The sequence below is a fragment of the Stegodyphus dumicola genome, chromosome 5 (assembly GCF_044657685.1).
Source record: "Stegodyphus dumicola isolate Sdum_Otavi_A_Nest chromosome 5, ASM4465768v1".
NCBI lineage: Eukaryota > Metazoa > Arthropoda > Arachnida > Araneae > Eresidae > Stegodyphus > Stegodyphus dumicola.
The window spans coordinates 51,198,415-51,221,844 of record NC_140772.1 but is presented as its reverse complement, the minus strand read 5'-3'; the positions used below and the strand labels follow the sequence as shown (position 1 = coordinate 51,221,844).

The following is a 23,430-nucleotide window of genomic DNA, read 5'->3' as shown; positions in this document are numbered from 1 at the left end:
ATACGTTTAAAATTATCAAGAGGATTAAACCTCTGGCCTGGAAGGCAACCAGCAACCGAGTAAAACTGCTAAGGCAAGCGGCCTGCTTCTTCTAACTCCTTCCTCTCTCTTGCTTGGCAAAAAAGCCACAACTTAAGTACTTGGCGTTCGCCAGACAAATTTGCATAAATAAGTTAAAGCTTTTAATTCTGGCCGGAAGTAGAAAATAAGAAGTGATAGTAAAGATTTAAAATAAAATAAACGTTAGTAAAACTTAAGATCCTTACATATTAATTTTATTATTATTGAAAAGAAGAAAATGCTAGATTTCTTCGTGAGCATACTAGCAGAATCTAGTAAAAAAGTTATATATTTTTATGTCAGTTACATTTTTATTTACTGTTCTCCAATGAATGTTCTTTTGGAGAGTCTTACACTAATACTTTAGTAGCAGATAGTATTACTAATTTATACAGCATAAAGATAGGCAAAGGGTCTTAGATGGTGGTTAGGTGACTGTTGAAAAAACTGCTCTATGAATCTAGAGAGATAATAGACTTTTTGTTTTCTTTTTCAAGAGCGGTAATATGGAATGCATATAATTTAGGAATTTAAAACTCAAAAAAATTTTCAATCCTCTTCTCTTTTGATTCAGAAAAAACACTGCTGTAATTTTTCACTGCATAAGTCTGTAAAATTTATTATGGTATGTCTTTGCTGGCAGTAAAAAAATCTCCAGATTTCAATTACGAACTCTAAAGTAATTTTATTTTAACATGTAACTCAAGAAATAGGTGACGTACTGCCTTGAAAGTAAAACGAAGTGGTGTTTTAGATAATCATCATATTTAACTTCTTTTACATATGTAACAATAGCACATCTATTCATATATGCTTTTAGTCTGCTAACTTCCTTTAAAGCCTGTCCTGGTATATGGTAGCCCATCAGCGGCAGAACTGTAAAGTCGCTTGACACTGGTACTTTGACCCGGGCTCAAATCCCGGCGAAAGGGCTAGTTACGTGAAAGCTTTCTTGTGTTCTCATACGTAATGCAAATACAAATCAATTTTCCTTAAAAATCCTCCACAAAGGTATCCTCCCTTAAGATAGCCCTTGTGTGCTCAAATAATAAAGTCAATGAGAAAAGGAAAATAAATGAGAGTAAATACTGTATTATGTGGTAATAAATATTAAACAGGCAAATCATATGTATTACAGAAAGCAACAGTTATTAACCTTTTAAAGATTTATTCCCTGTGAGAATGCATTTTGATTACGTAATCTTTTTCATGCAAATAAACGCTTTTCAATAATTGTTTTAATAAGCTTTATATCTACAAGCTGAAAAGACCTATCTTAGATTGTCTTTAATATTCATAATTTTATTCAAAGCCTGTGCTAATCTAAAACTAATTTTTTGCCGAAGCTGCATGTTATTCCCGAATATTCCTACTTTCTCCAAAAATTTTCCTGTTAATAACGATTTTTTAAGTAAGTCGCAAAAAAGTACTTGTTTACAAATTTGGAAATTTCTATTAAATTTTCGAGCTTTATGAAAGTATCAATAAGTTTTATTAGAATCTAAAACACGTTTTTCGGTGTACAAATAACTACAAAAGCATCTTTTATAAAGGTTTCCATTAATGGTATCTTTTATAAAGGTTTCCATTAATGGTATTTTATAAAGGTTTCCATTAATGGTATCTTTTATATAAAGGTTTCTATTAATATATATATTAATGGTTATGACTGGGTAATGTGATGTCAATTAAATATATTTTCTTACAAGGAAATGTGCTTCTATCTGAAAATTTATTAATTTTAATAAAAACAAATATTGACTGACAAAATAATAAAAGCTACCTATGTGATAAAATGTACAAGTAGTCAAAATTTAATTCCGGGAATGTTCAATTTTTTTTAACTGAAATGTGGTGAATACGCAGCTTGTTAAATCAATTTCGTCATGGCAATCTCAATTATGCTACGCGCACGTCTGTTTTCTATCGATTTCGAAAGTTTTTTTAATAATCATTAAATCTTAGTAAAAATAATCATCTTGTTTTGATTAGCTTTATTTTTAAATGGCGGTATGATATATTTATAAATCTGCTTCAAGAGCATTAACGTTTCTCTCAAATATACTGTAATTCATATAATTCATTCATATAAAATACATAATTATTATAATAATAGGCTCAGTTATAATTACATTGTATAAATTTTAACACTATTATCATTGAACATATACATATAAATACCAATATCTTATTAATTTATATATGAGAGTGAATATGGTATTACGTATAGTAATATATTGAACAGTTAAGTCACACATATTACAGAAACTAACTACAAATTTTAAGATTAGAAGAGAAAAAAAGTGAAAAGTTGAACCAAAGAAAAAATAGCAAGTTTTGTGAATATTAGTAAAAGACGAGGATACATAATCAAGGACATTTTCAAGGGAGAGATATACATTATATGATTAGTTTGATATATATCCAAATCAGAAAAGCCATTCTTAACAGAGATCATTCTCTGAAAGTATTAAATTTCTGGATAAAAAAGCACTATGCAAACAAGCAATGATCTCTTAAAATATTAAAGAATAGATGGAAGCTGTTTTACTATAAAGCAAATAATTTAAATTCATAAATATAAATAAAATAATTTTAAAATATTCTAGTACTTAATTATATATTTTAGTTAAAATATCAAGGAAAGGAATCAATTCAAGCGATCAATTCAAACAATTCAATTCAAACAATCAAGGAAAGGAAACAAGTAAACAAGTCAGAAATTAACTACATAATCGAATTAATGTTTTCCTAATCTGAGATGATTATTTAAATAATTTTTTCTTTCATAAAACTATCAAATCATTTCCTTTTCAAAACATCAAGCAATTCGTTATTTAGAAAAATTATGTTCTTGGCATTGCTTTACATTGCTTTCCTTATGTAAACAGAATATTTTGCTAGAGTTAGAAAATAACTTTATTACATTTGCTACTATTCGATATTTCCCTTTTTTAATACCTACTCCTTTTTTTCCTGTTTTTCTCATTCATTATTCAAGTTTCGTGTTCTTCGTGATACACTTGATTTATACTTTTTTTTTTCTTTCAGATTCCGAATCAGAAATGGGGACGGTGCTGGACGAAGGCCACGTGCCGGACCGCATCTACGTTCATCAGTTGAATCTAACGTAAATAATTTACAAATTTTCCTAAACTAAAACTATTACTTATAAGAAGAAAAGAGTTATATTAAATTCAAAGAAAATTTCTATTCAATTCCAATGGGATGTTCTACTTAACAACCAAATGCATTGTTTTCGTTCCCAATTACTTATCTCAGTACTCTTAGAAAATATATTTTTAAATTGTTCAAAACCCTAAAACCTTGATATGTAATATGACAATGGAACTATGAAATGCAAAATATAAAATTTCTCAGATGCATGCGAAACTTCCATAAAATAAATTACATCACTTACAGAAAAATAAAAAGTTTTCTTCTCAAAATGGATCAATAAATTTAATATATAGTTAAAATAGCTTCTTACTGAAATATGTGATATTCATTAAATGAAAGATGGCTTCCATTTTTGTCTATGATAAACGAATTATGTAAGGTATCATCACCTGGAGCGCAGATTTCCTATTTTATATTATGTCAACTAATTGTAGATGAAATAGTACAACTAATATATACACAGGATGCAATCATATAATCAGTTTATTAAATTACCTTTTACAACAGCTTTCCTTTTCTTTCTTCTTGGCCCACTAGCAGCAGAGCGGCAAAGTCGCTGAACACTGGTATTTCGGTCCGAGGCTCGAATCCCGCGAACGGGCTGGCTGCATGGGCGTTTTCGTGGTTTTCCCCATGTGTTGTAAGGATCCTAAGTTTTACTAATGTTTATTTTATTTTAAAACTGTACTAACACTCCTTATTTTCTACTTCCGGCCAGAATTAAATGCTTTAACTTGTTTATGCAAATTGTCTTGCTAACGCCAAGTACTTAAGTTTTTGCCAAGAGAGAGAGAGAAGGAGTTTTAGGAAGCAAGCCGCTTGCCACTGTAGTTTTACGAGTTTTCACTCGGTTGCTGGTTGCCTTTAAGGCCAGAGGTTTAGCCCTCTTGATATTTGCCGACATATCGTAGTTTTAGTAGCTCGGCGTACTACATACGTACCTTTTTTAAATAAAGGCCAGTCTTAATGCTAGGCATTTGTATACTAATTCAAAGTTAGCTGTTAGTTAGAGTTTTAGTTAGTAGTTTTTATATTCTTACGCTCAGACCACAAGTGGTTGGTCTCTGTATTCCGAAGTTCGGAAATACCTGTAAAGTATTGAAAATAAAGGGTTTCGTACACCCTTCCTGCTTGTGTTGTCTACTTCACACCTTCTTGAACATAGCTTGAGTAAGCTCCCTGTTCCTACTCAGGATCATTCATGTTTCCATCGCAAATAAAGAGAAACACAAGTCCTGACAGTGTAACGTGTAGGCGAGTTACAGTTTCCCTTAGAAATTCCTCTATAAAGGCATCCCTTCCCTTAGGCAGATAGCCCTGAAGTTTTGCTGTAATTACATAAAATCAAACCAAACCTTTTCTTTCTTAAGTTTAATAGGTTTACTGCTACTTTTGCATGTAATAGAGCAATATCTTTGAAAAGTGCTCTATTTCTTTTTCCTCCTTCTTTCACTTAAACACTTAGAAGAAGGGTTTATTGTTTTCAGTAAATAAATTTCATATCCGTATAGCGTTTCGTATTCCTTGCAAACATAAACTGAGGAGATGCTAGAAGACTGTGTGGGGAATTATCCTCAAATCTTCAGTACGACAAAGTCCAAAGAAGGGTGTAAAAAACCATTTAAAACCCATCATATAAATTTCACAGATGATACCGACTCGTGTTGAACGAAGCCAACACTTTTGGCTTAACTTAAAAGGTAACAAGTAACGTAAAATAAAATAGAACTAAATTAGCCAAATGGCCTTTCACAGGTTACTTACCTCGCTGGCAGGCTCTGACTCGTAGAAGTTGGCTTAAACAGCCCTAATGTCTACAAATGGCGCCCAAAGTAAAAAGTGGTGAACAATAATTCGTTACCACCAAGATTCGGCGATTGGGTCCCCTAATCTCCGTTTGCCCGTAAAAAGGGGTCGTATATAAGGTATTTTATCCTTCCTTTCATAATGCCTTCGTGATGTAACGGTAGCACACTCGGCACGTATTCGAGAGGTCCAGGTTCGAGTCCCGGCGAGGGCATTCACATACTCTGCTTTACATAATTTAATGATTCTACAACCTTTAAAAAGCAAAAACAGTCTGTATTTTGAGATAGTAACAGTGCAGAATAAATGCACATCTAGCACGTCTTGAATAATTAAGCATTTCTTCATTAAGTCTCCACACGGCATTAATTTATAAACGGCGAAACGATTCCATAGTAACTTTTTCTCTACCATTCGGCATTTTTATATTTATCATCCCATTTTAAATACATAAATTTATGTAAGAAGTCATGCTTTATGTGTTAAAATAAACATTTTGGGGGTGGGGGCAATATCCAAAAGGAGAAACCTATTTTGGGTACTTTTTATGCATTCATAAAATAAATTTTAAAATAGTTTTACATATTATTTAATACTTTGAAAGAAACCTCTTAGAGGGGTTTATTGTTTTCAGCTCGGAGATTTCATATCCTGGAGAAACAGGAAGTATAGCCACTTGAGGCAAATATTGTTACGAATTTTGTATACATATAAATAATTATAGTGAAATTATATGTATATTGTACTATAGCCTTAGAATGCAAAGCAACCCCTGATAAATAGAGGTTCGGGGGTAAGTCCATTTAGCATTGATAAAAATTGGCATCTCGCCAATCAAGCTAGCAATAGCTCCGTCGATTACTTTTTGTTGACAAATTTGACGAAAAATCACCAAATCTCACCATTGGTGAACATTTGGCGACATTGTGGTCCAACCACTGAGTAAATCTGAGATTTACTCATAGGACTTGTAGGACTGATTTGTAGGATTTAGATGGATCTAGATGGATTTGGGAATGCTATAATAAAGTATTTCATTCCGGCGTATCTCCCACGATGGTGCAGGTGAGAGTAAAATACCGGATATTAAAGACCAGACAAGGTATAAAATCCTTTCTGAGCAAATGTGTTATTTGAAAAAAAAAATTAGCATTTCTCCAGGAGACCAGATGGCTGCTCCCTTACCAGCTGTCCGAGTGGAACAATCAGCCCCATTTACAATTATTGGGATCGACTATGTTGCTCCGTTATTTGCGGAAGATTGTAAAAATAAATAATATATTCTATTGATAACCTGTGCTGTTACAAGAAGGGCTCTTCTGGAACTAGTTAGTAATATGAAGGCAGATGCATTTCTGCTTGCCTTCCTACGTTTTGCATTTCGAAGGGACTTATGTTCTACGTTCAGTACGTACTTTTGAACGTGCTGAACTTTAATTGAAGCAAATATGTTTAGTAATTAATCCTCCAGAAGTAAAAAAAAATTATGCTGAAATGCCCACTTAAAGGAATTAACTGAAAGTGTATCGGGGAAAGAGCAGCCTATTGGAGAGTCTTTTATGAACGTATGGTGAGTTCCGTAAAAGTTGCTCTACGAAAGACTCATGGAAAATCATCTCTGACCACAGAGCAGTTGCAAACTATTCTAATCGAAACTGAAGAGATGATTAACTCTCGGCCAATGTTGGAAGTGATTTAGATGAACCACATGCCTTAACTATAGCGCATTTCCTTTTAGGAAAAAGAATGTCATCTTTGCCTTCTCTAAGGCTTAACCATGATTTAAATTTTTCTTTCAGGAAGTCTTTGATAAAGGCCTATAATTATCGCGAAAAATTAATGATTTCCTTTTGATCCAGGTGGAAAAAAAAAGAGTATTTGTTGAATTTAAGATCTACGTATTCGTAATTGGTTAAGAATAATATTCCCGAATTTAAAGTTAATGGTATGGTTTTAGTTAAAGAGGATAATTTACCTCGAAATTTATAGAGATTGAGAGAATTTTATAGAGAATCCTTGAGTTATTTCCTGGAAGAGATAGCAAGGTGACGGCTTGCAAGGTAAAAACCGGTTATTAGACGTCCTTTACAAGGTTTGTACAATTTAGAACTTCAGAACTAAAGTTTTATCTTCAGTGTTAATTTAAAAATATGTACTGTGAGTATATCTTTTTGAGATTGTTTATTATTTTTTTAATTTAATTAATTTAAAAAATTTTTTAATTAAAATTTGTTCTTCTAGTAGCTTCCATGCACAAATTTAATCATTTAAAAATGTACTTAGCGTCATGGTATGCTCTTGGGGACTATTGAACAATCTCCGAAAATATGTGAATATTTTTTATTAATTTAGATAATATTACATTTAAGTTGCTTGATGTTCCATTGGCCCAGCAGCTGTCGAGCGGTAAAGACGCTGAACACTGGTAGTTCGGTCTGAGGTTCGAATCCCGCGAACGGGCTGGCTGTATGGGCGTTTTCGTGGTTTTCCCCATGTTTAACGTGTATACGAGCCAGTTTCCCTTAGAAAGTCCTCCACGAAGGCATCCCTCCATTTAGGCAAATAGTCCTCGTGTGCTTTGCCATAATAGAATAATCCAATCCAATCCAATCCTTGACGTTCCATTTAAATTCGCAGTTGTTTATAGATGATATTTACTTTTTTCTTTTGCCAGGAAATCGAACGTTTGTGTAGTATGAATGTATACTGCTTATATGAAGTTTGATGAACTCCCTGTGGTTCGGGAAGGGGTACATTGTTGAAAATAAAATGATCGTGTAATCATCGGCGTTCGTGCGTTTGCTGATATCTTTTTCCTGACAGACCTTTCAAGAAAAGTTAATGTTAAAAATTTTTAGAATTCTGAATGTAACATATATTTTTTTACTTACTAGGTTTAGTTTATGCTTCTTTTCCTTGGATTAATACCAAATTATTTATACTTGGTTTATAATTCAGTCTAATATGTTTATGTATGAGATGTGTTATAAATTAAAATTAGGGAAACTTGCACAACATGGTCTTCATGCGAGAATCACGTTTATTTCTTTAGTGTATGTTAACTAGTACAAGTTTATAATATACATAACATTTATGTTATGTTGTTTAGTGTACGTTAATTTATATAAATAATATCAATTAAAAAATTGATGTTAAATAAATTTTAATATGTTTAATTTTGCTAGTTATATCAAAAAACTGGATCATTGGAGTTCAGGTTATATGGATTCCGAATAATTGGTATTCAACGGTAATTTACTCAACCCTTTATTCGATCAACACAGCAAACTGTCGTTGTTTACCTCTGAAATGAATCTAAACTGAAAATGTGAAAGAATCAAATAAATTTATTAATAAATTTTAATACTTTACCATAAAGAATTTTAAATGAAGCTCAGTGAACAAGCAGAATATGAAGGTCGATGAAATAATTCGCATAAATCATGCTATTTTCAACTGATTCATGTAGCCCATCCAAGAGATTTGCTGTGTAGATTATTCTTTGTAATGATAGAGGGAGTTATACCATTACTTTTTCATTCGTACGATTGATGAACGTGCTACTGACATGTAGGAGACCTAGTTCCAATGCACCATTAAGCAGCTTCTTCCTCCTGGCATTATGCGTCTGCATCTCATTCGTTGACAACATTTTCTTTCTAACGCCTTGTGCTGTTTAAAGCCCATATTAATGCATTATTTTGGTTCCTTATCTTTAGGAAAATAAGTAACTGTTAATATTTTAAAAAGTATTTCGTTTGAAACGTATTTGATAGTATTTACATTAGATACGTAGAAGAATTAATTTAGTAAAAATCGGATAAGAAATATTTTCAAAGAGTAGCTTCTGTAAGTATAAAACTTTTGATTGCATTGAGGTATTGTAAATGAAATGGTCGAATTGGTAGATGTTTAAATGTAAAGAAAAGGGAAGGGGTTCGTAAACTATATTTAAACAAAGTATTCACCAGTAGCATTAATATATAATGGCCCTCTTATCTATTCCATTTTTGAGAAAAGCGGCTTTCCTATAGGACAGGAAGTCTTGAGCAATCTGACAGGTATTCACTGGTAAAGCGTTTCATTAAGTATTTTATTCCGTTCTCTGTATATGCCCTTGTAATGTAATTGGCAACACATCCGGCTAGCATCGAAAAATTCCGGGAAGGACATAGTACTTTTTTCTTGTTTCTCCCTGCAAAAAATTCTAGTAGCTTTACAAGTGGCGTCTGACTAAAATATGGTGGACAATAATTCGTCATTACATAAATCTGGCTGACTGGTTCTGATTCCTCTTTCCCCAGTTTTCCATTAAGTGGGTGATAATGTAAGGAATTTTCGCCTCCCCATGTGTGCTTATGGCAGTGTAACTGCTAGTACGAGCGGCTAACAATTTGCAGATACGTGATTCGAATTCCGATTGTTGATTTTTCACGTTTCTTGCTCTGAAAACATAATGGTTCTAGAATATCTTCAGTAGAGAAAAGTCGAACTTTCTGAAAAATCGTAATCTGTTGTAGAAAACTAAAAACAACTAAATAAGTAATGTGAAGTGCAATATCATATCCCATATTGTAAATCAGTTGCATGGGTCGTTTTATACCATATGGAGTCTAACGTTGGTTTAGCGGCCCCCTTCGATGGCCGTTTAATGCAAAGTTTTCAGCATCTTTGCACTAACTCATTAATTGTCACAGTTTCATGCTACAGGAATAATAGGTGAGATATAACACTGAATGAGGACAGTGGCGGATTTACGAAGTAGTGAGTACATCTCATTTGTCCGTTTGAGGGACCCCTCTTTTTAAAATTACAGTATGTTTACTCTTTTTCAAAAGCTAGTTAATGATTTGGAGGCGCTTGGAACTTGTCCCCCTAGCGACTGTGACATGTGCGACTCCACAGATCCACCTCTAGAACAGTATGGATGTAAGACGATTAATCGTCTTTGGATATAGAATAATCTGGAATGTACTTTAGAGCATTCTTAACCCCTAACCTTTTAGTGAAAGGGTTCAGTTCTCGTGAAAGACGTACCTTTATATTGACAGTCACAATAATTACAGAAAACTCTCTGTTTGTGCCTATTCAGGAAAGAGAACCTTTTTCTAGTACAGTTTCCTTATTCTGATTTGAAAATTTGTGCAACACTCACTTAAAAAGATATTTTCCCTAATGCATTAGTACTAAAAAGTAAAGTTGTGGGCATTCAGTTTCCGTAATACTGCATTAACCCGATTCGTCAAGTTTTTTAGTTATAGAATTAAGGAAGGAGGGTACAAATTTTATTTTGCTGACTTTTTTTCTTGATTTTAATATTGCGAACCACGGTCGAATGTAAATACAAATGGCACCAGCTGTTCTAAATTTCTGTGAGAAAGGCATAGACTCTAAAAGGCACCAACTGTTTTAACTCGTTGTAAGTGCGAAAAGTACTAGCTACTATAAATATTTGAAAGTGCAAAAGGCACCGTTAATCTAAATTTTTGCTATCACACCAAAATATTTAGTACAACTATATTTTTTCCAATACTCATAGAATTTATGTAATAAAGAAAAAGGATCCTGAGTTGGGGATAATTTCTACAGTAGATTTTTTCTCAATAGTTTTTACTTGTTATTACATGTTCACAACCGCTGCATCATTCATATTTGCAAGTGTCTCATTTCCTCAGGAGTTAGCATTAACAAAAACTGTCGCATCTGTTTAACTAAATTCGCCGCATGTTTCATCTGCCATTTCATTTGTAATAATATTGCTATACTTAAATCATTTACAAATTCAGTCTTTTGAATTCAGTATATTTTTTATTTAGAACTGCAGACGTCAGGCGTCGCCAGAAGGAGAAAGAAATGGTAGAGGAAGAAAAGCGTAAAGTTCAGGAGCTGAAAGAAATCAAACGCAGACAAAGAGAAGAAGAAAAGAAAAGGGTAGGAATACTGTTTATTAACGAAACCTATTTCAGATTTTAAATATTAGGAAATAATTTCTGGTAATTTGAAAGTTTATATTTCTGTTACCATACATGATTACTAAACTGAAATATTAAAAATGCTGTATATAGGCATAAATTGATGCTCTTGAAACTTCAAACATAAATTTTTAAGAAGTATATGACATATACTTCATGTAAGTCAAGAGTAAAATGGAAAATTATATTATATTTTCAAAATGCTAATGCTATAAAATCTTTTCAAGATAATCTTCCTTTATGTTTCATTTTCGAAAGAATTTTATACCCTTTCCTACGGATAAAGTAAAACGTTTATAACAGGCAGACGGAATAGATGCATTCATTTCAATAACATGCTTTCGATGACTGAATAAAATCAGTCTGGGGGGAAAAGTAGGTCGGTTTCCTTCTTTTACTTTCAGCAGCCCAATAAGTCTGCCCCGATGTAAATTTTGACTTTTACATAATCCCATACTTTGGTGAAACCAAGTAAAGTTAAATCTCGTGTTTCATATGGTCCATTCAATAGTTTGTTCATTTCAAAGTCTTAAAAACTGATAACGAATTTCTGCAATGGTCACCAGCTTTCAGGATATTCGATGGATTGCTACTTGGCTCTCGAGTATTGGATAAGTCACGAACTATACACTGTCTTAAAAGCAGAATCATTGTATTGGAATCGTTTACATATTAGAAACTTACTTAAAAGCATCAGATTTCAAGGCTTTCAGTATTTAATACGGAATACTTGAAAAATGTTTCAATGTAAAATTAGTTTTGAAAATTAATGTTAAAATGCCAAATAATAATTTTTTTAAATAATGTGCAGAATGGTGCATAAAAAACTAACCCCCTCAGTGTACGAACATATGCGAGCTCCTGTCACCTGCTTCATTGTTGAAACGCTTGTAGACTATTCGAACTGCCAGTACAAAAGCCATAAAGACACGTAAAAGATATATTCTCTTCAGCAAAGTACTGCTATAGTGGACGCTCGTGCCAGGCAGACGGGACAAAGAACGCCAACCCTACTAATGTTTGTCCGATTTTCTTTGATTTTAATAAGTGACAGGATAGCTACATAGGTTTCCTTGATCTTCTTTTAATCTTTAACTTTCTTTTCCACATGAGTTCTTTTATACGTAAGATTCTTATTAATTACTGTATGGGGCCAATTAAAAGAAGAAATAAGTTAAAAGGACTCGAGAATAACTGCGGCCTTGAAGAACGGGAGTAGGAAAAAACAAACCTTCTGAATGTCTGAGCGCAAATTCATCACTTGCTGTCTTCCCCGTATTCAGTATAATTTATTATACTGCTTGGTAACTGCTAAAATACTGTGCAATCTTGGAGTACAATTAATGATTAATCCTTTTACAGAAAAAGAAGCATACCGACTGTGCGACAAACGCATCACAGTATCTTTGTTAATATTAAAAAGTATTTCGTCTGAAATAATGGAGAAAGATAAAAGCTTGAAGAGGTCCCATAAAACCTCCTGCAGTAGTTTTGAAATGTGCAAAGTCCTGCATGAATACTGATATATCTTGAAGGTCAGTAGAAATTATGGCTACTTCGAACACCAATATCCGCCTTGTACCTGTTTGGTATTCTCTCAAAGGGATTCTGTTCGAAAGGTTGTAGAATGTTTCCTCCGTCTCTTTTCTCAAATGTTCTGTGAAATTTGATACTTAACCTTATGCTAGGGGCCTGTCGATAGCTTATAAGATACTATCTAAAGGATATAAGTTCGAGGACATGCCAGATATTATATATGCGCGTTTTAATATATTTCATGTACTCCCTGTATTGGCAAGACTTTTGAATAGATCTACTGCTCGCCACAAATGAAGAGCATGACTTAGTAGAATCTTCTTACAACATCATGCCATTCTAAAGACATACAGAGGTGTTTCGTCTTTATAAAGAATGCTTATTTACTTTAAGACATGGCCTCCACAGTCTATTGTTTTGTTGCTGATAATTAATTCACAGTTTTTTATTTTATTCTATTGTTGCGTTTTTGCACGGGTTCGTGGATTTGGATGGATTGACGACAACACTTGAAGAAGAATCAGATATTATTTATTTAGCCAGTGTTACTCAGGACAGCTCCAAAATCACGATTACAGTCGTCGAAAACCTACGACGAGCACGCTGAAACAATCAGCAAACAGCCTTCAGGCTATCAGGCTTATAACGGTGAAGGCAGTTTCACGGCGAAACACCAGAGTACAGCTCCTGACTATGTTCGGTCGTTCTCAGAACTTAACGTACTCTTGAGACTCTCCATGCTATAACTCGCGATGCACTCGATAGACTCGACGATACACTCGATAGACTCGCGATACTCTCGACGACCAAATCGACACTAGACTGACGGTCATCTCGCTAGACGAGGCACTAACTGACTAAACTAGACTCTCACTCGCTGACTGCTACTCTGTGTGCAGGCAGGGTTTATACAGCTTTTGGGCTGCCTTCGAGAACATTCTGATCCAAAACAGTAATAACGTGTTCTAGAAGGTTCTCCATCCGTCTATGGTATATCGCCAATTTTGTCGCCAAATAGGCGATTTCTTTCCAAATATGGCAATTCTGCCTTCCCTTGCCATTTTCTGGCAACCACAAAATCCGCTTTGCGGAGAAGACATCTTACCGCATCTAAACATTTCGTAACACTATAGTATACCAAATCACTTTTTATGAAGCGGTATTGAGAGAAAATATTGTTGTTGACCGTTCTAATGGCTTTAATTGCTGTGTTCGCAACACAACTGTAGTTAAGCTTCACGAAACGAAATGATAGCAAAGGGTATTTGAAGATATTCTAGGAATATATTTAATTGACAGGAATTCGACAATATTCATTCGATGGGTTGTGTTCTTGTAGCATATGAAGTTAAGCATCCAAGTAATCCGTTTTTGTTTGTTTTCTCTGAAAGAAGAAAACACTAATTTCATGAATTGGTGTTTCCCAATCCTACCAGAGTTCTGTATAGAACGTAGAACGTTTCCAATGTTGAAATAAACTTTCGTTCACTTATTATCCATAGTATTTTGTGGGTCATCATTTTAGTGAAACTTTCCCGAAGCATCCAGTTGCATATTCACCATATAATGTTTCCAAATAAAGTCGTGCGAGCATTCTTTATCCAATATTTGCTGCAAACTTAAATATTCCAACAAAATTAATAAATATTTTAGAGCCTATAACGTAATTTTTGCGTAAAAATAATGCTATTGATTTCGAATAAACAACAGTTCTTGAAACATATTTTCTTTCGTAAACAAAAAGGAAATGATAGAACTAGCAGAAAAAAATAACTATTTTCAAAGGGATAACAAAAATGGCTCAGGCTGTGTTGCAAAAAATGATCAGTAGGAAATAAAAATTAAGTTTTACAACGTAAGCTGGTTAGGCATATTTTTTATTTCTTAGAAATAATCAGAACTGAATATATTTATTTTTGTCCTCAGCTTTATTTTAAATATAGTGATTCTGTCAATTGCGACCTACCTAAGATGGTGAACTCTGATAGTAAAGAACATTTCTGAGAACGCAAAATAAGTATCGCCGTTGAGCATCACTTCTTTACGACGACCACCTCCATAGCGGACCAAAATCATGTGCAATTGCAAGTTGTCGTCTTACAGAAGGTTCAACTTTTTTTACATAGTGAAAACTTTATACAAAAATATTTGCATTAATTACAGTATTTTTACTGCTTTAATCTTAATTATGTAATCAAGTTATTTTATATTCTGTATATAGTTTGTCTTGATTCTAAATTTGAAAGAGAAAAATGTTTAATATTAGACTTTTCCGACTTAAAATTGTTATTTAATATTAGACTTTTCCGACGCACGAAATGTAAAAAGTCAACTGTGGCCTCGGCGGGACTCAGTTCACATATCTCCCAAATGCTAGCTGACTTGCTAATCATTGACACTACGAGAACATTCACGAGAGATATAATAATTCCTTACATTATTTCTGGCTAAAAGGGAAATTGAAAAGGTGCCTGAGATTAATAGCCTTCATACTATATGACATGCACCACTGTAAAGACTATTAGGTACTTATTAGGCTATTAGGTTATGTGAAAACTCAATTGCGACCTCACTGAGATTGCAACCATAGGTCTTCCATTTACTAGCTGGGCGTGCCAACTAGTTACACAACGAGCGCACGTCCAAGCGAATGTGATTCCTCAGAAAATACCTTGTTCATTTTGCTTGAATAAATTATACCATAATTATTTAACGTTAAAAATCAACATTCCTAAACCCAGTTACATAAACAGAGTAAATTGTGAAACTAATTATATATATGCCAACAAGCAAATTATGATAAAAATCATTAATTATTTTAAAACGGAAAACTCTCGTACACTGTTTCTTTAACTGAAAGATATTTATTTTTCATAAATTGGGAAATAATGTATAATAGTTTACGGTTAATTAATTGCACAATTATTTGAAAAAGTAACATATTTCAATCTTACTTCACACTAGGATATGGAAATGCTACGCAGCTATCATCCTTGGGGTAAACCTGGAGCTGGAGCTAAAGGAGTGAGTATGATAGTTTAATTTATTTTTTATTTTTTAAAACTGATTATTTCGGCTTCGTTTTTGACTGGATCCTTTTTGCATATGGAAAGAATTTGAAAATTATTTGTCTGAAGAACAATGTCTTCATAGTTCTTTTCTAAAGGAATAACTTTACCTGTCAGGAATGATAAAAATACTTCTGCATAGCCAGCTCACTTAATCATGATCTAGCCTTTAATCAATATTTAGTACTTTAGCCGCTTGATAGCTGAAAGACTTGTTTCAGATATGATCCAAATAGTAATATAATAAGCTTTCTATAAAATGTTTTTCTGCTCTTTTAATATGTACATTGTTTGTAGAAGTCTTGGGTCTTTACCCTTACGAGATAACATGACCAAAACAGTTTCCTATGGAAAGATATATGTGCTAACGTTCCTTATTGGCCAATGTTAAACTAAACGTGTTGTCCTTATCGGAGAAAACAACGCATGGGAGAAACAACATCATGGGAGAAAAGCAAGCAGAGAAAACATCGCCATTTTTAACATCATAGTACAAAATATCGTCACCGAAAATAAAGCAGTTCAAAAACTTGGCAGTTTAAAAACATCGTCGTCGAAAATATAAAAAATAAAGTAGTACCTACAAATCATCGCATGACAATAACATCGCAAGCATGAGTTTACCTCATACAGTTACTTATCTTCCTTTTTGTATTCTTTTTTAAACTATATTTTTCATGAAACATTAACAGTAACACTTTATAAAAAAATTAATTTATTAATAATATTTATTACTTAAAACCAGTTAAGTAAGTTTAAAATTATATTAAATGCTGTAAGTTGCATTTACTTTCTACTTACTTTCAGTTTTTAAATGTTTAAGTCTCCTTCTTATTTATTCTATTAATTTATTAATTTTTATTTTTTTAATGCAAGAAGAAAAGAAGCATTCAAAAATTGAAAAGGAAGAGAAAATTAATTCCACATATGACAGATAATAGTATTTAAAATTTATGTACTTAACTACTGAAAGTTATTGCTTAAGAAATCTCTTTTGTGAAGTTGGATAGTAATTTTTCAATATTGCCTAAAAAATTAGAAAAGAGAAGATAACTGCATGAGCTAACCTATATAAAATTGTATAATTAATTATGAAACTGTAAAACTATTTTCTTTTACTTTGTTAACCTGATATTCACTTAGTAAAAATTAAATTCTACTTTGTTTTAATTAGTTGAATAAATTTAATATAGGTAACCTCATTCAGTTACTCACCTTCCCTTTTCTAATATCTTTACATACATTTTTTATGAAAAATTACCAATACAACTTCATATTAAAAGACATTACTTAAATGATAACTTTTCATAGTTAAGTACATAAATTTAAAATTCTATTAACAGAGACACATAGATTAATTTTCTACTTATTTTCAGTTTTTGAATGCTTAAGTTTCTTTCTTGCTTTTTTAGCAAAAAATTACTAATTAAGCCAAAAATGTGAAATATAAAGGTAAAAATATTCCTCATTCCTTGTTGCTGTCACAGATCATTATGCGAATATGCATTTACAACTTTTAAAGCTTGAAAAACGCATGTCTGTGATATTATCGTCATGCGGTGATTTTGTAGCTGCTTAATTTTTTACCACGATATTTCCGACCATGATGTTTTTAAACTACGAAGTTTTTTAACAGCTTTATTTTCGACGACGATGTTTTGTACAACGGCGTTTTATAAACTGCGATGCTTTTTTCTTTGCTTTCTTTTGTCTCACGTTTTACAAAACTGTAGGACGTTTTCGCGTTGCTTTATTTTCTCCACGATGATTTCGGCAGATACCTTAACCGAGATAGTTGACAGATAAAAGTAAAACAAGTGCACCAGTGCTCTTCTATGAAGTCGACAGATATTATCCTTTAACTGTAACTTTGTGGAGTATAACTCTTTTCCAGCGGGCAATACTTTTTTGTAATTAATGCATGAGAAGATTTATAAGAATAAATAAGTTGTACATCTGTGACTCTTCGATTTTTGACTAAGAAAAGTTTGTCATAAGTTACTCTGACGATTACTTGCTGGAACATAATATACAGGTGTAACCTGTAACATGGAAACTAATCACTAAGTGTATTTTATGTGCCAAAAAAAGATAAGAGATATATGTTTTATATGTACGTTATTACAGTCAAAATGAGATGATAACGAAAGAATGTTTTCTCTCTGAAAGTATTCAATTGGCGCATCTGTTTTTCTAAAAGGAACGTTTCAGCATGCGTTGTCCTCTAAATGAAAAGATGTGATTTTTTTTAAATACTTAAGCGTCAGCTACGGCGATTTTAAGAGATAAAAGCAATGAAAATTACTCTGGTACGTTTTTATAAGTTTTATATTACTCATCTAGCAATATTTAGGTATGCCGATAAATTAGCCTATTAGATTCATCTTTCTTTAACTGATGATGTATTATTCCATAGTTGTACCATAGAAATTCTTTTCTGAATATAAATCTTAGTGTAACACTGAATTCAGTGTCCTCTAAAATGAAACGAATGACTTTAACATTGAAAAATGCAATATAATGTAGCAATGGATTTTTTATCCTCAAGCGTGACCGTTAGTTTCGCTCAAAAACTGAATTTGATCTACTGGGAAAAATATGAAATGACATTTAAGTACATGAAATAAAATGCAGTTTTGAAATAGACTTCTGGTAGATGGTATCTGAATGAAATATTGCTTACCTTAAAAATGTAAGAAAGAAGAGTGATATCTCTGAAACTACAAATCAAGCGTGAGCGAGGGCTCTGGCCTATATGCAACTTATTTTCACTTTCTTCTAAAAGTTAACTAATAACACAGATAGCATCATCTCGCAGAAGAATATTACGGTTCTTCCTCAACCGATTTGTATAGCAAAACCTTTTGTGAAGACTACGTTTTTAATTCTTCTTAATGTAACAGATATCACTTATGCGAATTATTTAAAATATTTTATGAAATAGCAAAATAATTCAAAATTTTTTCATTGAAAGTTTATTAAACAAGAAAAGCATCTCACCTCGTGTGTTTTGTTTTTACGGTTTCAGTTTATCGTATGCTGTGTCGAAACAAGCTTCAGCATCATAAATCAAGGTTTTATTTTCTTTTTAGGAAAACTGGAATAAAGAGAAGAGCCTAAATTATTTTATTAATTGCATTACAGACTGAATTCAGTTACAGATAAAATTAATATAATGCAACAAATGTGTTTGTCAATTTAATAATCAAGTATATTATCACCTATTTGTTAATCAGAAAAACCTGCTATTTATGTGGCATTGCGAGCTTCAATAGTAGTAGCCCGTAGCAAAATGGAGATTGCCTGTATAATCGGACACTAGTTTACAAACTGAGGCGCCATTAAACGGTCTAAAGCCTGGTTTTTGAAGAAATATATAAAAACCTTAAAGTACAGAATCTAAGATTTTGTTCCTGTTTCTAATTTTACGCATTTAAAATATAGAATTGGAAAAAATATTAAAATTTTAAATATTTTAAAGGAATTTGAGAGCTTTTTTAATGTCAATGCTTTGAGCACATGCCTTGCTTGCGTTTATTTTAATCAGGTCTTGTCCTTCCATATTGACGTTTACTGACGCTGAGACTTTCTTCATTTGGATTTACTATAAAGCTGTCCAAAAATATGCTCAGCATCAAAACTTTATTGTTGTAGCTTACGAAATTAGTAATAAGTTAAGTTTTTTATAAATTATTCACGTGCTTTTAAAAAAGTGGGTATAATTATTGACTTTTCATAAGAATCTGCCATTTTAAAATAACTAAATGTATTTTTACAATAAACCAATTATTGTAATAATAATACTTTTCTTAATTGATACGAGAAAGTTTCAAATTTTAACTCATTTTTACAGGACGATTCTAAGCGGAAAAAATATCCAGAAGGAAGAATTCCAGGACCGGAAGACGACGAAGAAGAAAACATGGAGGTTTTCATTCGAAAATTCGGGAGACCAGGAGCCGGTGCACCCAACAGAACAGAATCTGGCAGAATACGTACCCAGATAACTGGTGATCCAGATATCCGTTTTCAAGATACTCAGGATGTAAAGCTGAGCATCGAAAATCATTTGAGATATAAAAAGGAAAACAAAGAGAACTATCGAGGAAACTTGGGTAAGATGAAAAAGAGCAAAATTTCTGCCTAATATTTCAGAAGTAAAAAATTAGTTAGTAAAAATGTAAATTCTTTTTTTCGAATTATAATTTTAGACTGCTAGAAATTCAACTTTTGCTGTACAAATATTTCTGCGACACCGGTAACTGAAACTATTACCGATCAATCTACAAAGAATAGTTCAAATTTCTGCCTACTATCTTCAAATTATAAAAAAGTTTCAAGATCATCTCGGCCCTCGTATTGCACCAGTCTCCACTATTGAACTCTCTCATCAGATTTCGACCGATCGGAAGAAACTTCTCTAGTGGGTTGAAAGCTTTTATTATTTTTAATTGCAATTCTATCCAGCCAATGGCAATGTACCTTGGCATCTTGACCATAGAGCTTTGCTTTTGAAGTGAATCAACGCAAAATCGTGTTTCGAGACTAGTTCCCTTTTAGGCCAAAAAGTTATCATTTTCAGTATAGGTAACCACTCCAGACTTGAAATCGTTTGATTTTTGATTATGAAGCTATATAAAGAGATTGTTAGCCAGAAATCATCCAACACCACTGGCAGTGTGAGAAGGATCCTATACAATGGCATCTATCTATCATTTCTACTGCTGCTGATGTGACTGATCTTCTTAAACCTGAACATAGAAAATATCAGAAATTAACCGTGGTTAAGAGGGAAGGGTTTGCGCTTGTCATTAGTCAAGCCTTTGGACATAGTATAGCTAGCAATACGAATTTGCTCAAAAATATTCCAATTTTGAAGAACACCCCGACGGGAAGAATCAAAGGATCTCCTGACATTCTTGCCTTACCACCAACTCATCGATAGCCAACAGAGGTCCAAGCGGAGATGTCTGTACGGAGGCATCCATTTCTTTAGGCAAAAAATCCTCATGTGCTTTGCCATTCGCGTCCGTACGGAGATGATGTACGTACAGTAGCACCCATTCCTTTAGGCAGAAAACCCTCATGTGCTTTGCCATTCACGAACTAAATCAACCAACAGCTCGAGAGGCCTTTCTACTCGTATCAGCCCTTAAGCTGCAAAGACACTATATATTTACAAACACACATGCCTTCTTCGGGATCCGAACCCGGGTCAACATCATGTCAATCAACACAACTAACTACAGAATGAACAGCGCGGGGCGGATCTAATAACAAGTTTTAGTGATCTTTTCAGTCAATTATTGGTCGGCACAGTTCCTACAGAAATTACCTTTTTGCTTTCCATGAGTCGCCAGCTTATGAAGAATGGTGACGCCCCCATTCATCTTATAATAGGAGTTATTATGCATCTTTTTACAGATGAAGTGCTATCAGACGAGCGGAATTGTAATTACAAAATTTGCCCGACAAACTTTCTTAAAAGAAGAAGAAAAATGAAACGTGGTATTTTATACATTTCCGTGCTAATTATGCTAATGCACATTGAAAAATTCCCTAAAATACTATACTTAAAAGTTTACATCCTTTTCAGTCACCCTGCATAATATGTAGCTCCAGAACAGAATTTTGCTTTAAACAACATAAATGAATATTAATCAGCCATTTATTTTTGATTCCTGAATAATAAAGAAATTCATGAATTTATATCAGCCGTTTTCTAAGATAAAAGACTTCCACTGGTGATCCAACACTATTTAGAAATCTATTATTGCATCTTGAATTACGATATTATAGGTATTGAACTGTAAATTAAAGTTTCTTCTTATTTTATTCTCAGATGAATTTATACAGCATAAGCAAAAGTTGCAAGAGAGAGAAAAGGAATGGGAAAACCGAAAGCTGGAAGAAATGGTAAGTCTCAGAATGTTCTTTAAGTATTTAAAAATAAAGTGTATTAATAATTTCGGAAAACAGGACATTTTTTTATTCTGAAATCTAGGACAGATATTATAGCTTTTGCTTCAAAACACTTTCCCTTTCTGGAAATTACTGTTTTTTCTTCTATTAAAAAAATCTGATGTGTACACCACATGACTTCCTTGTACGGAATATTAAATTATACGCATTTTTTCTTACATTGTGTTTAAACTTATTAGATTTAATTATATCTACTTCGCCGACAGCGCATAAACCACAATAGAATAAGTGCATTCTTTAAAATTCACTCTATTTGTTTACCATAGCGACACTCTGGCGCTAGGTTCACTTAACAGTATTATATTTCATATTATAACTCAGAATGCACAAAATTTGTATCATTTAAAGAATTATCTAATCGTTGCCACCTGTTCTATTCAAGTACTATAATAAAGCTAGAACGATGTATAAAAGAAATTAAGCAAACAAAACAAAAAGGAAACAGTTTTTCACAGACGATTGAGTATTTCTCATTCAATTAATTCAGTTCTCACTTCGCGACAAGGCAAAAATACATAAAAACTCAAAATATCTCTACTGACAATTACTAATTATTAAAAATTAAATTACTAATTCTTAAAAATTAAATTATTAAAAATTAAGTAAATCTTAAACACTTATTTCCCCGAAAAAATTCCAGAAAGGATTAAGCATGATTTAAATCGCAATAATAAATAAAGGCGTTTATCTTTGTTGTTGCGAAGCCACGTTTCTCTAGATTGGCAACAAATTCACTACTCAGCTGTTTCAAATGTAAACAAGCAATGGCCGCCATCAAAATAGGCTTAGCGGCACTTAAACAACTTTTAAATTGTTGATAATTCTAAAAAAATTGCATACAGATTTACTAAAGGCATAAAACCCTTAACCGGTAGATAAAAACAACATATTTCAATCATTTTTAAAGAAAAAAATGTACAATTTACAAACATATAAAAGTAAAGAAACTGAGATCACTGAGCCAGGTAACAGAGTGGATATATTTATAAATATATTTATATACGTTTCGCGCGGCCGATTGAAACCAAAATACGAGGTGCACATCTACATGTTATAGTAGTCCAATATACAAAATTTCAACGTTCTAAGGCTACTCGTTTTTTGAGTTATGCGAGATACGTACGTACATACGTTCGTACAGACGCCACGAAAAATTCTCTTCAGAATTCATTTTAAAGCAGTTTTTTAGTTTTTTTGGAGTAAAAGAGTGTTTTATTCTGTCCTTACGTACAGATATCACGCAAAAACATCGTTAAATTGCATTCGAAAGCGGTGGAAGTGGATATTTTCGTTGAAATATGCAGCCTGAAGCTTTTCGCGATTACAATACTTCCTTCTTACTTCGTACAAGGAAGTAAAAAACTATTTTTAAATAAAAATTATGCAAAATTTTAATTAGAACTATCTATTTAATTATTTTTTATTGTCATAGTATTAAAAACTAAAATTATGGATGTTTAAGTTCAGCAAGAGGAAAACGGTTTTGCTATAAATTCCGTTTTTTTACTAGTTTTCAATTTATTTAACTTATACCCTTTATCGATGACATTTGCAACCTTCATAATCATCGCTTATTCTCAGGAAGGGCATGTTCGCCGTTTTGAAATAGAAGATGCGATACTTTTGTTCTTGAAATGAATTAGCACAAAAAGCAAATTAAAAACTAAATAATGATGTATATTTATTTTATTACGCAATAAAGGGTTAAATTTGCTCAAAATTTTATTTTCTCTTTGAATCTAGTGAAATGTGTTATAAAATGCTGCCAAATGCCGACGATTTCCTCTTATACAACAGATTAGGTACCAATACGGGAGAAATGTCTT

The 23,430-nt window shown here is 32.7% G+C and overlaps 1 protein-coding gene across 6 annotated transcripts in view; it reads left to right on the top strand.

Moving 5' to 3' along the window:
* The window catches only part of LOC118180955 (uncharacterized), a 196,124-nt gene that overhangs the window by 77,323 nt on the left and 95,371 nt on the right, over positions 1-23,430 (top strand). For all 6 annotated transcript variants that reach the window (XM_085816646.1, XM_085816644.1, XM_035350038.2 and 3 more), the window contains exons 2-6: positions 3,112-3,190; positions 10,863-10,977; positions 15,519-15,578; positions 19,476-19,737; positions 21,465-21,538. In XM_085816646.1, the coding sequence (XP_085672772.1) occupies positions 3,126-3,190; positions 10,863-10,977; positions 15,519-15,578; positions 19,476-19,737; positions 21,465-21,538 (576 nt within the window). In that variant the 5' untranslated portion in view covers positions 3,112-3,125. The remainder of the gene's footprint in view (positions 1-3,111; positions 3,191-10,862; positions 10,978-15,518; positions 15,579-19,475; positions 19,738-21,464; positions 21,539-23,430) is intronic.